Here is a 13620-nt window from a genome sequence, read left to right as displayed (position 1 = left end):
AATTTTAGAGATAGAGAGGGGAGAGAAAGAGACAGAGAGAGAAAGGAAAATTGATCTGTAGTTCCATTTATTCATTTATCCATTGGGTGATTCTCGTATGTGCCCTGATCAGGAATAGAACTCACAACCTTGACATATTGGGATGATGCTCTAACCAACTGAGCTACCCGGCCAGGACCAGGGAAAACTTTTTAAACATTAAATAAATTATTAGTAACCTTCTTATATTTTTTGATTGAACTATACTTTTAAATTTAAACATCAATCATGAACAATTTTATAAGATGTTATGTATAAATTATTGAAATATTTTTAAATTGGCTTCAGCTCTGTAAAGAGAAAAGTTTTCAATGTTCCCTGAAACATGAGTTAAACAAGTATTTGTCTTTATCTCTAATGGCTTCACAAAGATCTTTTTTTTTTTTTTTAAATATATTTTATTGATTTTTTACAGAGAAGAAGGAAGAGGGACAGAGAGTTAGAAACATCAATGAGAGAGATCGATCAGCTGCCTCCTGCACGCCCCCTACTGGGGATGTGCCCGCAACCAAGGTACATGTCCCTGACCGGAATCGAACCTGGGACCCTTGAGTCCGCAGGCCGACGCTCTATCCACTGAGCCAAACCGGTTCGGCCACAAAGATCTTAAAAGTGGATTCTCAGCTGGTCTGAGCCTTCTGAGGCATATTTGATTCAGATAAAAATTATATTCCTTACAGTAACATGAAACCCTGGCCAGGCCACCCAATCACATGGATTGTCTTTCTCTAATGACTGCTCCTTCCAGCCCTGACTAGAGTTTCTTCTAAAATGACTTGGTCTCTTTTAATTTCTTTTTTAAAAATATGTTTTTATTGATTTTAGAGAGAGAGAAACATCAATGATGAGAGAGAATCATTGATCAGCTGCCTTCTGCGTGAGCCTACTGGGTATTGATCCTGCAATCTGGGCATGTGCCCCAACCGGGAATCAAACCAGTAACCTCTTGGTTCATAGGTCGACACTCAACCAGTGAGCCACACTGGCCAGGCTACTTTCTTAATTCCACATTAGCAATCAGAAAAGTTTAGTATATACATAACTTAGCTACCAAATAACTTATCTAACCACAAGTCCCTACTGATTACACATTTTCCAGCTATAGCAAAACTGGGCTACTTTCAGAACCATCAATGAACCAGTCCTTAGTCATTCGATTGTCTTTAAACATCTCCGCTGAAGGAAACTCAATCTGAAGTTATCCCAGAAGAGTATCCACACATACTTCCCTGGACCCTCTCCACACCTGTTCCCCACAGAGCCAATTCGTGTGGCTTCCCCGTCTGTCGGTGTTTGGACACCTCACCAACCGAAGTTCTCCCTGAATCCAGGACTGTCTGGGAACTTCAGGCCACATGATTTTAGAATTGGAAAGGTCTTCTGACATCATCTAGGTCCGGCCTTCAGTTCATTGATGAAACTTTGGTTCAGTGAATAAGTGACTTGCCCAATGGGGTAGTCAGACAATGAAAGAGACAGAGATCCAATTCTCTATACTTTCCCAGCTAATAAAACCCATACATTTCTGTGGCTCTCTAAAGTTACAGTTGCATTTAATTATTAATAAAAACAGAACTAAGGTAAAGTAAGACACTGGAGACCCAGTGCTTCCAACCACTTGTTGGAAGTATATCCTATACCAGTGGTCGCCAACTGGTGGTCCGAGGACCTCTGGTGGTCCGTGAGGTCTGAAAGGTTGGCGACCACTGTCCTATACAACAATGAAGGAATCAAATTCATCTGGTTGAGAGTAATGTACTATTAATTAGACTCTAGATAATGTTAATGATTCAGTTTATTTTATATTTATACTCCATTATCTCCAGAAAAGACTTGGGAGAGCTTTTTATAATTAAGCCCAAAATAGGACAGAACCATAATGACTCAATTAAGTAACCAAGTGGTAATTTTCCAAAAATGAGTAAGTTAAGTTTCTAAATCACTAACATTAGGAATACAAGGAGGGGGAAGAAGTACAGTGGAGAAAAAATTCAGTACTCTTTGTCACTTTAAGAGATGGCATTAGTAGCCCGGCCAGCATGGCTCAGTGGTTAACACTGACCTATGAATCAGGAGGGTTTGATTCCCGGTCAGGGCACATGCCTAGGTTGCGGGCTCAATCCCCAGTGTGGGGCGTGCAGGAGGCAGCCAATCAATGATTCTCTCTCATCATTGCTGTTTCTATCTCTCTCTCCCTCTCCCTTCCTCTCTGAAATCAATTAAAATATACTTTTTAAAAAAAGAGACGGCATTAGTATATTCAAGATTCCTGAAGTCTATTTAGAAGTGATATTTAAAGGTCAGCAGGAAACGGAAATAATTAGTGATGCTCCGCACCGGCACTGAGAACATGCTGCAGAAAAACAATTTCTTTGCAGATGATATAATATAGCAAACTCACAACTAAATGCCAGCTTAATGTATCAAAGGGAAGAGCAAGAAGACAGAACTTCAGGAAAATAAAGTACATTGAAACACCTTCTTAAGAGATGTGCTGAAGACAAAGCTCCCATAGTAAGTGTTTTGTAGAGAGGTCAGAAGCCCTTTGGGGTCTGAATGTGCAGAGTCTAACATGCTGAGAATTTCTCACAATTGAGAAACAGTAACGAATGTTCTTCCAGGCCCTCTTCTGGGAAGGAGTGGTTTCTAGAGGAATGGTACAACAGTTATTCAATGTCTCAATGCTTCTCCCAAGCAATGCCATGCAATGCCATGCCTTGAAAAGAAAATTACCTGAGCACCACTACAATTGGGCTTTCACTTCCAGTTACGACCATTAGCCCCTTCCAGATCATTAGTGCTGAGGAGACAATCATTCCAAAATTTAGGACTTGATAATACAGCTGTAAGAACAAAGGAGAGGAGATTAGACCTATGATTATCCCCACCCAGGCAAGAACTGAGAGTAGAATCAATTTAAAGGTTTCAAGTAGCACCATTACAGCAGCTGAAGTTCCCAAACAGTGTTTAAAACTCTGTACTATTAACACAATCAGCCATCTCTCTCTCACCCCAGGTGCCCTGCTCCATTTTGTTTACTAAAATACGTTACATTTATATAACTTATTACTTTCAGAACCTTTCACTTGTTATTTCATTTGTACGTTCACAACCATTCAGCTTAAATCCAATCACGTTCATGATACATACCAGCCAACAGTGACAAAGCTGTGCCTTTGAACTCCTCTAGTACTCACTTGTCTACAATATTTATCCCTTGATAATCATGGCTGTTCAATGACATTTAATCCCAGCCCTCATCTTACAGTTGAGGAAATTTAGTCTGAGAGAGAGGAAGTGACTTCGCCAAAGTCATACAATTTGCCAGTCACACAGTTAGGACTTGAAGGCCAGCCTTCTTTCTTTCTTAACACATTTGCACTACTTGACAAATTGTAAAACTCTATGACTTGAATAAGCAAACGCAATACTAGAGAGGCACTGTAAATGAGGGAAATAATCGGAGCTAATTGTGTTGGTGTAAGGCTGCATAATGGGTAAAAGTAGAGAGGATGACTGGACACCATGGTAAATGGTTCAAGAAATGAAAAGATGGTGTTGCCCTGACCGGTTTGGCTCAGTAGATAGAGCGTCAGCTTGAGAACTTGAGTTCTCAAGGGTCCCGGGTTCGATTCCGGTCAAGGGCATGTACCGGTTGCGGGCACATCCCCAGTGGGGAGTGTGCAGGAAGCAGCTGATGGATGTTTCTCTCTATCGATGTTTCTAACTCTCTATTCCTCTCCCTTCCTCTCTGTAAAAATCAAGAAAATATTTTAAAAAAAGAAAGAAAAGATGGTGTTGAAGAGTCCTGGGAGAATCTGAAAAAGCATATTATTAAGCTCAGATTACACACAACCTTGAATGTACTATTGAAAATGTGAACCTGAGAAGACATTCATAAGATGCTTTAAAGTGAAAAAACCCAAAAATTTCAAAAATATGCACAATGTAAGTTTGCTTTTGTTATTTTAAAAATATATGTGGCATGTGAACAATCCATAAGACAACTGTTCTAGTCCGAAAATTCAGTAACTAAACTGTTCTAGATTTAAAATAACTAAAGAGATATAACCGAGGACAGAAAATTCAGCAAAATAAAAGTGATGGTAACTTTAAATACTATCATTTAACAGGCCATGATCTGAAACTTATGTACTATTCATTTACCTATTATAGTTACCAAACATATCAATTATATTTCTATTCTTGTAAGAGATATCTGAAGTTCAACATATAGGATATTTTTATAGAAGTCAGACTTCCTAAAATATTAGGCAAAGACAGAAGTAACTGTGGAAGCAAAATGTGTAGAGCTACAAAATAGCAGCTGACCTGCCCTGGGTGGTGTTGCTCAATGGTTAGCGCGCCACCCTGTGCACCCAAGGGCTGTGGGTTCAATTCCGGTCAAGGGCACTCAAGGGCATGTACTACCTGAGTTGCAGGTCCGATCCCTGGCCCAGGTTGGGGTGCGTGTGGGAGGCAAATCAATTGAAGTGTGTCTGTCATATAGATATAAGTTTCTCTCCCCTCCCCGGCTCCCCACCTCCCTTCCAGTCTAAAAACCATTGGAAAAAAATATCCTCACTCCTACGGTGAAGATAAAAAAATAAATAAAATAGCAGTTGGCCTGAAGTCTTATCTTAGGACCTCAAACTAACAGACTCATAACCCATAACCACAATTTCCCTGCTTTCTAACTCACAGAAGTGATCAGAAGCTAGGGGATTGGAGGCAGGCACACTGACAGCAGCAAAATGTAAAACCGATGGCACTGGAAAACTGAAGCATGTTCAGATCAGACACTGTTACCATGGCCCAGTAAAGTCACCGCTTGTCCCAGCGAGAATCTTCAATGATAATGACAACAAAAATCCTGAATAGTCAAAACAGGCATAATATCAATAACAATAACACAAGTCTCATTTTAAAAAATCCATTAGACTGTTTTAAAATCTGACAAATGAAAACATGTCTATTCAATACACAGATGCAGTAACTTCATTCATAATAGCCTCAAATTGGTAAAAAACAAACAAACCACACAAATGTCGATCAACAGATGAATACACTGCTATATGTCCACACACTAGGATACTGTTCAGGAAGAGAAAGAATGAACTACTGATACATACAACACAGATGAATCTCAAAAATATGATGTTTAGGCCAAGTTGGACTAACGGGGACCAAAGTTACCTCCCTGCCTGAAATAACTAAGTAACGCTGGACAAAACACATGAAACAAAGGGTTTCAGACACTGAACACGTGACTGCATCCATGTAGCACAGGACTGTGATTGCTTAGAAAGGAGGAACTTGCCCCAACGGACAGACTGGAGTTTCTAGAACAAGGGCAAAGGGGAATGCAGACAGAGCCTGGAAGGCTCCTTGACTTGAGGAGGAAGAACCGGGAGTTTGAGGAGGCAAAGGTAGCTAGAGACCCGGGGAAGGATGGAAATGAGAGGGACACAAAGGTCTGCAGAGGATCTCTGCTCAAGTCCTCAGCAGAAAGACGACCAGCGATGATCAGCATATGCCTCTGCAGGAATTACCAAGGATGCAAAAGAACCATCTAAATGGGGCAGGGATAGCTTGAGCTCTTGAAATAACAGCAGACTGACTGAAAGTACTCAGAAAAAAACTATCAACCTAAAATTCTATACCCAGAGAAATTTCTTCCAAAAATGAAGGCAGTGCCCTGGCCAGTTTTGCTCAGTGGATAGAGCATTGGCCTGTGGACTGAAGGGTTCCAGGTTCAATTCTGGTCAAGCGCACATACCTCGGTGGCAGGCTTGATCAATTCCCAGCCCTGCTCAGGTGCATGTGGAAGGCAACCAACCGATGCCTCTCTCTCTCAGATCGATGTTTCTCTCTCTCCCCCCACCCTTCCACTCTCTCTAAAAATCAATAGAAAAATATCCTCAGGTGAGGATTAACAAACAAAAAGAAAGGCAAGGGGGGGACAAGTGTGGGATAGATGTGGTCAATGGGGGGGGGGGGGGGGGAGAAGGCATCTGTATGGCTCAGTTAGTTGGGCGTTGTCCTGTGCATCGAAAGGTTGTGGGTTCGATTCCCAGTCAGGGCACAAACCCCGGTTTCAGGCTTGATCCCAGGTACAAGGCATGAAGGAGGCAGCGGATCGACGGTTCCCTCTTACATCAATGTCTCTCTCTCTCTCTCTCTCTCTCTCTCTCGCTCTCCCCTCCCCCTTCATCTCTCTCTAAAAATCAATAAAAAACCTTTTTAAAGAATGGAGACATGCCTAGCCGGCATGGCTCAGTGGTTGAGCGTTGACCTATGAACCAGGAGGTCACAGTTCGATTTCAGGTCAGGGCACATGACCAAGTTGTGGGCTCCATCTCCAGTGGGGGCTGTGCAGGAGGCAGCCAATCAATGATTCTGTCTCATCATTGATGTTACTCTCTCTTCCTCTCTGAAATCAATAAAAGTATATTGAAAAAAAAAGAATGGAGACAAAATTAAACCTTTTCAAAGGCACAAAAACTCAAATATAATTCATCACAAGCAGACCTACATTACAAAAAGAAAAGTTTTTAAAAGTCCTCCAAGCAAAAAAAAATACCAAATGAAATCTGGGTTTACACATAGAAGTGAAGCATACTAGATATAGTATATGTTGGCAAACATATATTTTTTTCTTATTTGTGGGGATAAAAAAAAAAGTGTGTGGAAGATACCTAAAGTAGTACACAGAGGGAATTTTATAGCAATAAAGGCCTCAAATTATATGTTGTGCTTTTGTTTACACTCAGTTCAAATATTTTGTAATTTCCCTTGTGATTCTCCTTTGACCTATGGGTTCTTTAGAAATACACTGTTTAATTTACAAATATTTGTAGCTTTCCCAAAGTAAACTTCTACCTTCAAACACTAGGAAAAGCAAATGAAACCCAAAATAACACACAGAAAGGAAATACCATTAAAAAAAGAGGAGAGCCCTAGCCAGTTTGGCTCAGTGCATAGAGCGTTAGCCTGTGGACCGAAGGGTCCTGGGTTCGATTCCAATCAAGGGCACATACCTCGGTTGCAGATTCCCAGCCCCGCCAAGGGCGTGCGGGAAGCAACCAATCAATGTGTCTCTCTCACATCGGTGCTTCTCTGTCTCCCCCTCTTACTTCCACTCTCTCTAAAAATCAATGGAAAAAATAATGAGACAAAAGACAGAAAACAAAAAGAAAAACAATCAAATAAAAAATGAGCACTCTGAGTTCAATTAGCCAGACTAATCAGGAAAAAAAGAGAGAAGATATAAATTACTAATATCAGGCCCTGGCCAGCTAGCTCAGTTGGTTAGAGTGTCATTTCAATACACCAAGGTTGCAGGTTCAATTCCTTGTCAGGGCACATACGAGAATCAACCAATGAGTACATAAATAAGTGGAACAACAAACTGATGTTTCTCTCTCTTCCTCTCTAAAACAAATTTTAAAAAAAGAAGACTGTAACTGTTTAAAGAAAATACTAGCCCTAGCCGGCTTGGCTCAGTGGATGGAGCATCAGCCTGCGGACTGAAGGGTTGTGGGTTCGATTCCGGCCAAGGGCACATGCCTGGGTAGAGGGCTCAATCCCCAGTAAGGGATGTGCAGGAGGCAGCCGATCAATGATTCTCTCTCATCATTGATGTTTCTCTCTCTCTCTCTCCTTCTCCCTTCCTCTCTGAAATCAATAAAGAAATATATTTTAAAAAAATACTAATATCAGGAAGGAATGAGAGAGGTGACATCGCTAGAGTAACTACATATTAATTTGTACTGAAATACAATTATTAAAAGGATAAGTCTTATGAATATTATACCGATATATTACCAATTCCTTGAGACAAGCTAACAAAGCTCACTGAAGAAAAAATAGATAATAGACCTATATCTATTAAAGAAATGGGATCTATAGTTTAAAAGCCTCCCCACGAGGAAAAACACCAGGCTCAGATGGCATTCACTGGTGAACTCTATCAAGCATTTAATGAAAAATGAAAAAAAAAAAACCTTAACAATTCTACACCAACTCTTCCAGAAAAATGCAGAAGAAATACTTCCCAATTCATTCTATGATTTCTTTCTTCTGAGCGACACAAATGGCCTTTTGAGGACAGTATGGCACCAGCGAGGCACCAACAGCACTTGGTGGGGCTGGGATGTCTAACGCCCTCCAGTATGTGGGAAATGCTCTGAATCAGCAACCAGTCTATGGGTCATTTCTTCTACAGCAGGACTCACTCGTCTGGAATTAAAGGGTGAGAATAAGAGTGGCTGCTGTCACCCATCTTTACAACTCTGGGTTGCATGGGCTTACAAGTTTTCATTCCCAAAGGAGATGCCCTTCCACCAGGGGACACGCTGATTCCATTAGCCTGGATGCTGAGATTGCCACCTGACCACGTTGGGCTCCTCATGCCAGTGAACCAAAATGCAGAGGCCAGGGGGTTATTTACTGGTCAGGGTAATTGGTCCCGACCATCAGAGAGAAGTAATGAGGGAAGTATAACTGGAATACAGAGAATCCTCTGAGAAAAAACAACAATCCCATTCAAGCAGGACTACACATGACATTAACCCTTTAGTAATGGGGTCATAGAGGTGGGGGTCACTCCACTGGGCAAGATATTATGACCAACTTAGGTTCTTGCTGAGGGCTACAGGAATATGGAATGACTAATGGAAGAAAAAAATACAGCTATGACCATGTGGCCAAATATAACAACAAGGAATGGCTGCATATTAGACAGAAGCATAATTTTGCTTTTCTCTTTATTTAAAAAGTTAAACATGATTAAGAGGTGTGCATAGCCCGGCCAGCGTGGCTCAGTGGTTGAGCATCGCCCTATGAACCAGGAGGTCATGGTTCAATTCCCGGTCAGGGCACATGCCCAGGTTGTGGGCTTGACCCCCAGTGTGGGGCCTGCAGGAGGCAGCTGATCAATGACTCTCTATCATTGATATTTTTATCTTTCTCTCCCTCTTCTTTCTTCTCTGGAATCAATAAAATTATATTTAAAAAAAAAAAAAAGAGGTGTATAGATGCTGAGTAGATAAAGGATTGACTACAGTGGTTTTGTACTTTGCCAACTTGGCTAACAAAGCTTGAACTAGGTTTCCCCTAACCCCTTACCTGGTCTGGGTTGGTTGGCCAAAAGGAGAAATTCTGCCCAAGATCTGGAAAGTGAAAAGGGAACCAACTGCTATTTTGTTGAAGTTAACTGTGGTTAGAGATGGTAAGAGACATCATTAAGGGCCTGGCTTGTCCTCCCTCTCCCCTGCCCCATGTCCAGCGCATCCGACTAATAGAGACCAGTGTAGAGGCAACAGCCTCATGCTTCATCTATTCTCTTTTGGTGTGGTCCCATTCCATCAGGAAGATTTGAAATTCTGACCAACTCCATGGCAAGCATGGATTTGTCTACCCCTAACAGTGCTTTGGAAGAGGTAGCTGGTGATATTTTTCTGATTCTCCACCTCTCAGTTTTAGACTCTTCTTATCCAGCTTCTCCCACAATTGTGTAAGATCTCAGTCCTATAATAAATCCCTTAATTCCCCCAATATTTATAGTGGTTCTGTTTCCCAGACTAAACCCTGACCAATAAACGATGTTTTCCAGACAACACTTTCTGCCCCTGTGGACATCTTCTGTTTGGATACCATAGCTCACCTCCTTCCTTCAAGTCAGAAAAGAGAACTTTTGGGAGAGAAGTTATAATCACAATTTCTGCTTATGAGGAGCTCATTTTTATTGCTGTAGGTCTGTGCCATCTAGCCATGGAAATGAGTGATCATGCTTGTCTTTATGACCATGGAGAGGATATGATGAAGAAAAAAAAATACTAACTAAAAAATGACCTGTTGGCCCTGGCCAGGTACCTCAGTTGGTTGGAGTGCTGTTCCATACACCACAAAGGTGGCAGGTTCAATTCTCGGTCAGGCATATACAGGAGGCAACTGATCGATGTTTCTCTCTCTTCCTCCCTCTCTAACTCAAAAAAAAAAAAAATATATATGTATATCTTGGATGAGGATTTAAAAAGTTAATATAATTAAATTACATTAAAAATAAAGGTAATAAATACTCTAAAGTCACCGAGTTCCTAATTATTTCACTGCATTTTATTATTAATCTATGTTCTTGAGGTCATATTTTTTTCTCTATTGTATCCATAGGTGGAAATTACAGTTGCATGCTACCACATTTCTTCCTAATTCTACATTCAATGATGTCATGTTAGTAGCTTGAAATTAGCCGTTAACAGTATTTACACCACAGAAATAGGCACACTCTACAAATCTGGATTTCATAGATTAAGGAAAGTTTCAGGAAAATGGTGATCAGAAAGAATGCCAGGGGAGTTCTAAAGATAGTTAAATACACAAGGTTTGAATAGAACAATGTTCATAGAGACATTGATACAAAACAGGTAGGAAAGGTAGACTGGAACAAGACTAAAACAGTGAGAAACGGCAGACTGTAAAATGAATGGGACTTACAGCAAAGGCCTTTCTAAGACAATGGGGAGCTACTGAAGGTGTGAGGCAATAGTGTATAGGATGCAGGGAAGGAAGGTAATGAAACATTTTAGTTTTGAAAACTGTGAAGCAGACCCTAAAAAATTATATTACATATAATAAATAAGTCTTGAGTAAGGCATTAAAAATCCATTCTAACTCAAAGCTCCAAAGAATACATACTCTGTGATTCCATTTATATAAAATGCAAACCCATCTATACCGACCAAAAGCAAATCCGTGGTTGCCAAGTGCTAGTGGAGAGACGAACTACAAAGGGGCACAGGGATCTTGTACGGGATAGAAATGCTCTATTATCTTATTTTTTTTTCGAATTAAAGAGTCACATTTATTGCAATCCAGGACTATGAGGGGCCATTCCCCAAATCTCATAGCGATCAGATAGCCGTAACTTCAGGTTTATATAGGCAAAAATTACAAAGGTATTGATTACATCCCAGGGTTTGGAATGAGGAACCTGGTTCACAAAAAAGCAGTATACAGAAGCAGAAACAGCATGTTAATTATAGTTTTGGGTCTCGGGGTCACTGAATTGACAGAAATACATTATCTAGAGCCCTCGGGTCTGGAATGAGGAACCTAGTTTGCAAAAAGCAGTTTAAACAGCATGTTATATTATCTTGATTGTGATGGGTGTATGTAGCTGTAGGAACTTATCAAATAATACACTGAAATGGATGGAGTTCATTGTACTCAAGCATTCCTCTATGAACCTAAGGGGAAAAACACAGTTACAATTCAAACATATTAACCAGACATTTCATATGTATTTAGGTGTGAATGAAGAAGTTATGCAATGACAGCAGTTTTAGAGAAGCAAAAACAAAACTCATAGTTTCCTCTTTTCATGTGATGAGCTCCGTATCTATAAACACTATCAATTCTTTCCCCCAGAAGTTATGTACAGGCCAAACCTCATTTCATTATTTTCCCTCACCCCGTTCCCACACTATCCAACTCCTCCCATTTCCTCCTCATCGCCACTGGGAGGGTGTTCATTTTCTTAATCTCAGTAATGGGAAGAACGTTACCTACCTCAAATGCACATATAACACTTTACACATAGCAAAATAGCCTTAACTATTTTCTACACATTTATGCTCATGGAAGGCAGAGTCTGTCTTATGTATCTCTGCATTTCTCTCACTGTATTTAGCAGAAGGTACAATGAACAGTAGCCCCCCCCAAATAAGTACTTCTTCAGAGAAATGTCTGTAGTACCCAGAAATTCAGATATGGATGGGAAAGACAACACCACACAACATCAGGGAGAATCTGAAGAGTTACCTTCAAGACATAAATGTTCTGTGCAATTTGAAAAGAATGATCAGTTATGACTGAAGGAATTAACAAGCATGTCTAAGAGAAGGTGACACTGAGCTCGATAAAATCTGAAAGGGACTAAGGGGAGGTTGCATATCTACTTCCCTAACCGGTATTTGTAAACACTGCAAAATGCAAGTCCAAGAGGAAAATCTTTCATAGTGACACCAGGATAATTCTTAATAGTCAAATACTGTAAAAAGGCAAGCAAACGAGGCTCTAGAGACAGGCACTTGATGCAGAAGATGAAAAGGAGCAACTTTTTCCTAACGACTGCACAATCCCAACAGCATTCCCAATACCCTTTGACATACGATCTAGATAAATTCTAGAAGCTCAAGGCGGAGTAAGATTTAAGGACAAAATCAGATCTAAATATCAAGATCCCTGTGCCACTAACACTGGGCGTTATGGTATACCCGAGGATCCGGAGGGCTTGCCACCTTCATGCTAAACGGACTCTCGAGGGCAGGTATAGTAACTGTTCCGACTCCAAGTCAGACGTGGTCCAAGGAAAAGGCAGTGCAGGCCACTGGGGCCAACAGTCCTAGGAGGGCTGTGACCTGCTGAAAGCAGCAAAGCGGCGTTTGTGGGGCCTACAACCGCCTTCCCGAGCACCCCGGGTGCAGGGAGCTGCTCAGTCTAGCCTCCGGGTTGCATGGGAGTCGCTGCGATGGGAGGAACCCCGAGTTTGCCGCCTGGCGAAGTCTAACACAATGAGCAACCCCAACTCCCACTCACAAAGCGCGCTCGGGTTTCCATTCGCTCCTCAGCCTCATTGGGAGGAAGGGAAGGTGAAGACCGGCTTCCCGCGCCACCCCCAGCAGGCCCCAGATTAACTAGGGACTAATAATAATAATAATTAATAATAATAATAATAATACTAGGGTGGGCGGACCAAGCGATCTCTGGCCTCAGACTCTACAAAGAGAAGGTCCAGGCGTCAGCCCGGCTCAGGGGCTCAGGGGCGCAGGGGCCCGCAGGACCCGCAGGACCCGCAGTGGCAGCGCCCAAGGGACAAGAGGAGCCCGGGGAAACAGCGGGCGGCCAACCTCACCTGCCGCTTGTTCATCCGCCGCACATCGTCCAAAAAATCTAGAGACAGCATGGTGGGGCCGGTGAGGACGACACCGGCAGAAGAGAGGGCGCGATGTTACCGGCGGGCGGAACGACCGACGCCGGGCTGAGCTCGCACTGGACAGGACCCGCGGCGCCCTCACTTCCGCTTCCGGGGCGGCAACCGGCGCGGCCCGCCCCTTCGCTGCCCAGAGTGGACAAAGGGGCTCGCGACCTGCCTGATCCGGCCTTCCGGCCTGGCCTCGCTGTAGGAGGGCTCTCCCGCTCCGGATGTCGCCGGCTGAGAACCGACCGGGGCCCACTTCCGCGCTCGGCCCCGCGGCCCGTCGCGGAGGCCCCCACCCAGGGTTAGAAGGGAAGCCGCCTTGCCACTTCCGGGGGGCGGGCGCTCGTGCATGTCTGGCCAATAGGAAGAAACGTCTCCGGCGTCTGAGGCCAGAAGCGGCCCCTGAGTGGCTGGCGCGGTTAAGCCCGCCCCGGGTCCGGGTGTGGCACTAGACGTGTGGCCCCGCCGTGCGGTCTCAAGTAGGGGAGGGGCGGGGGCGGGGGAGGTCCTCCGGGAAACTGACAGCTGAGATGGTTTCAATAAGTGCTTTTCCCGTAAAGGTGGAGGATGCGAGAGACTTTGAAAGCACACCTGGATCT

At 42.8% G+C, this 13620-nt stretch overlaps 1 protein-coding gene across 2 annotated transcripts in view; it reads right to left on the bottom strand.

Annotated features, from left to right (window-relative positions):
- The window catches only part of SEC11A (SEC11 homolog A, signal peptidase complex subunit), a 30695-nt gene extending 17460 nt beyond the window's left edge, over nt 1-13235 (bottom strand). The window contains exons 1-3 of one of the 2 annotated variants that reach the window (XM_070400328.1): nt 12956-13235; nt 4742-4912; nt 2773-2882 (exon numbers count right to left, since the gene is read on the bottom strand). In XM_070400328.1, coding sequence (XP_070256429.1) covers nt 2773-2855 — 83 coding nt within the window. In that variant the 5' untranslated portion in view covers nt 2856-2882; nt 4742-4912; nt 12956-13235. The remainder of the gene's footprint in view (nt 1-2772; nt 2883-4741; nt 4913-12955) is intronic. The other variant, XM_070400326.1, reaches the window with a different exon arrangement.
- Between the last annotated feature and the right edge of the window lie 385 nt (nt 13236-13620).

The sequence above is a fragment of the Myotis yumanensis genome, unplaced genomic scaffold, assembly GCF_028538775.1.
Source record: "Myotis yumanensis isolate MYYU_CA2020_CCGP unplaced genomic scaffold, mMyoYum1.0.hap1 SCAF_20, whole genome shotgun sequence".
Lineage (NCBI taxonomy): Eukaryota > Metazoa > Chordata > Mammalia > Chiroptera > Vespertilionidae > Myotis > Myotis yumanensis.
This window is presented reverse-complemented; position numbering and strand designations above follow the sequence as displayed.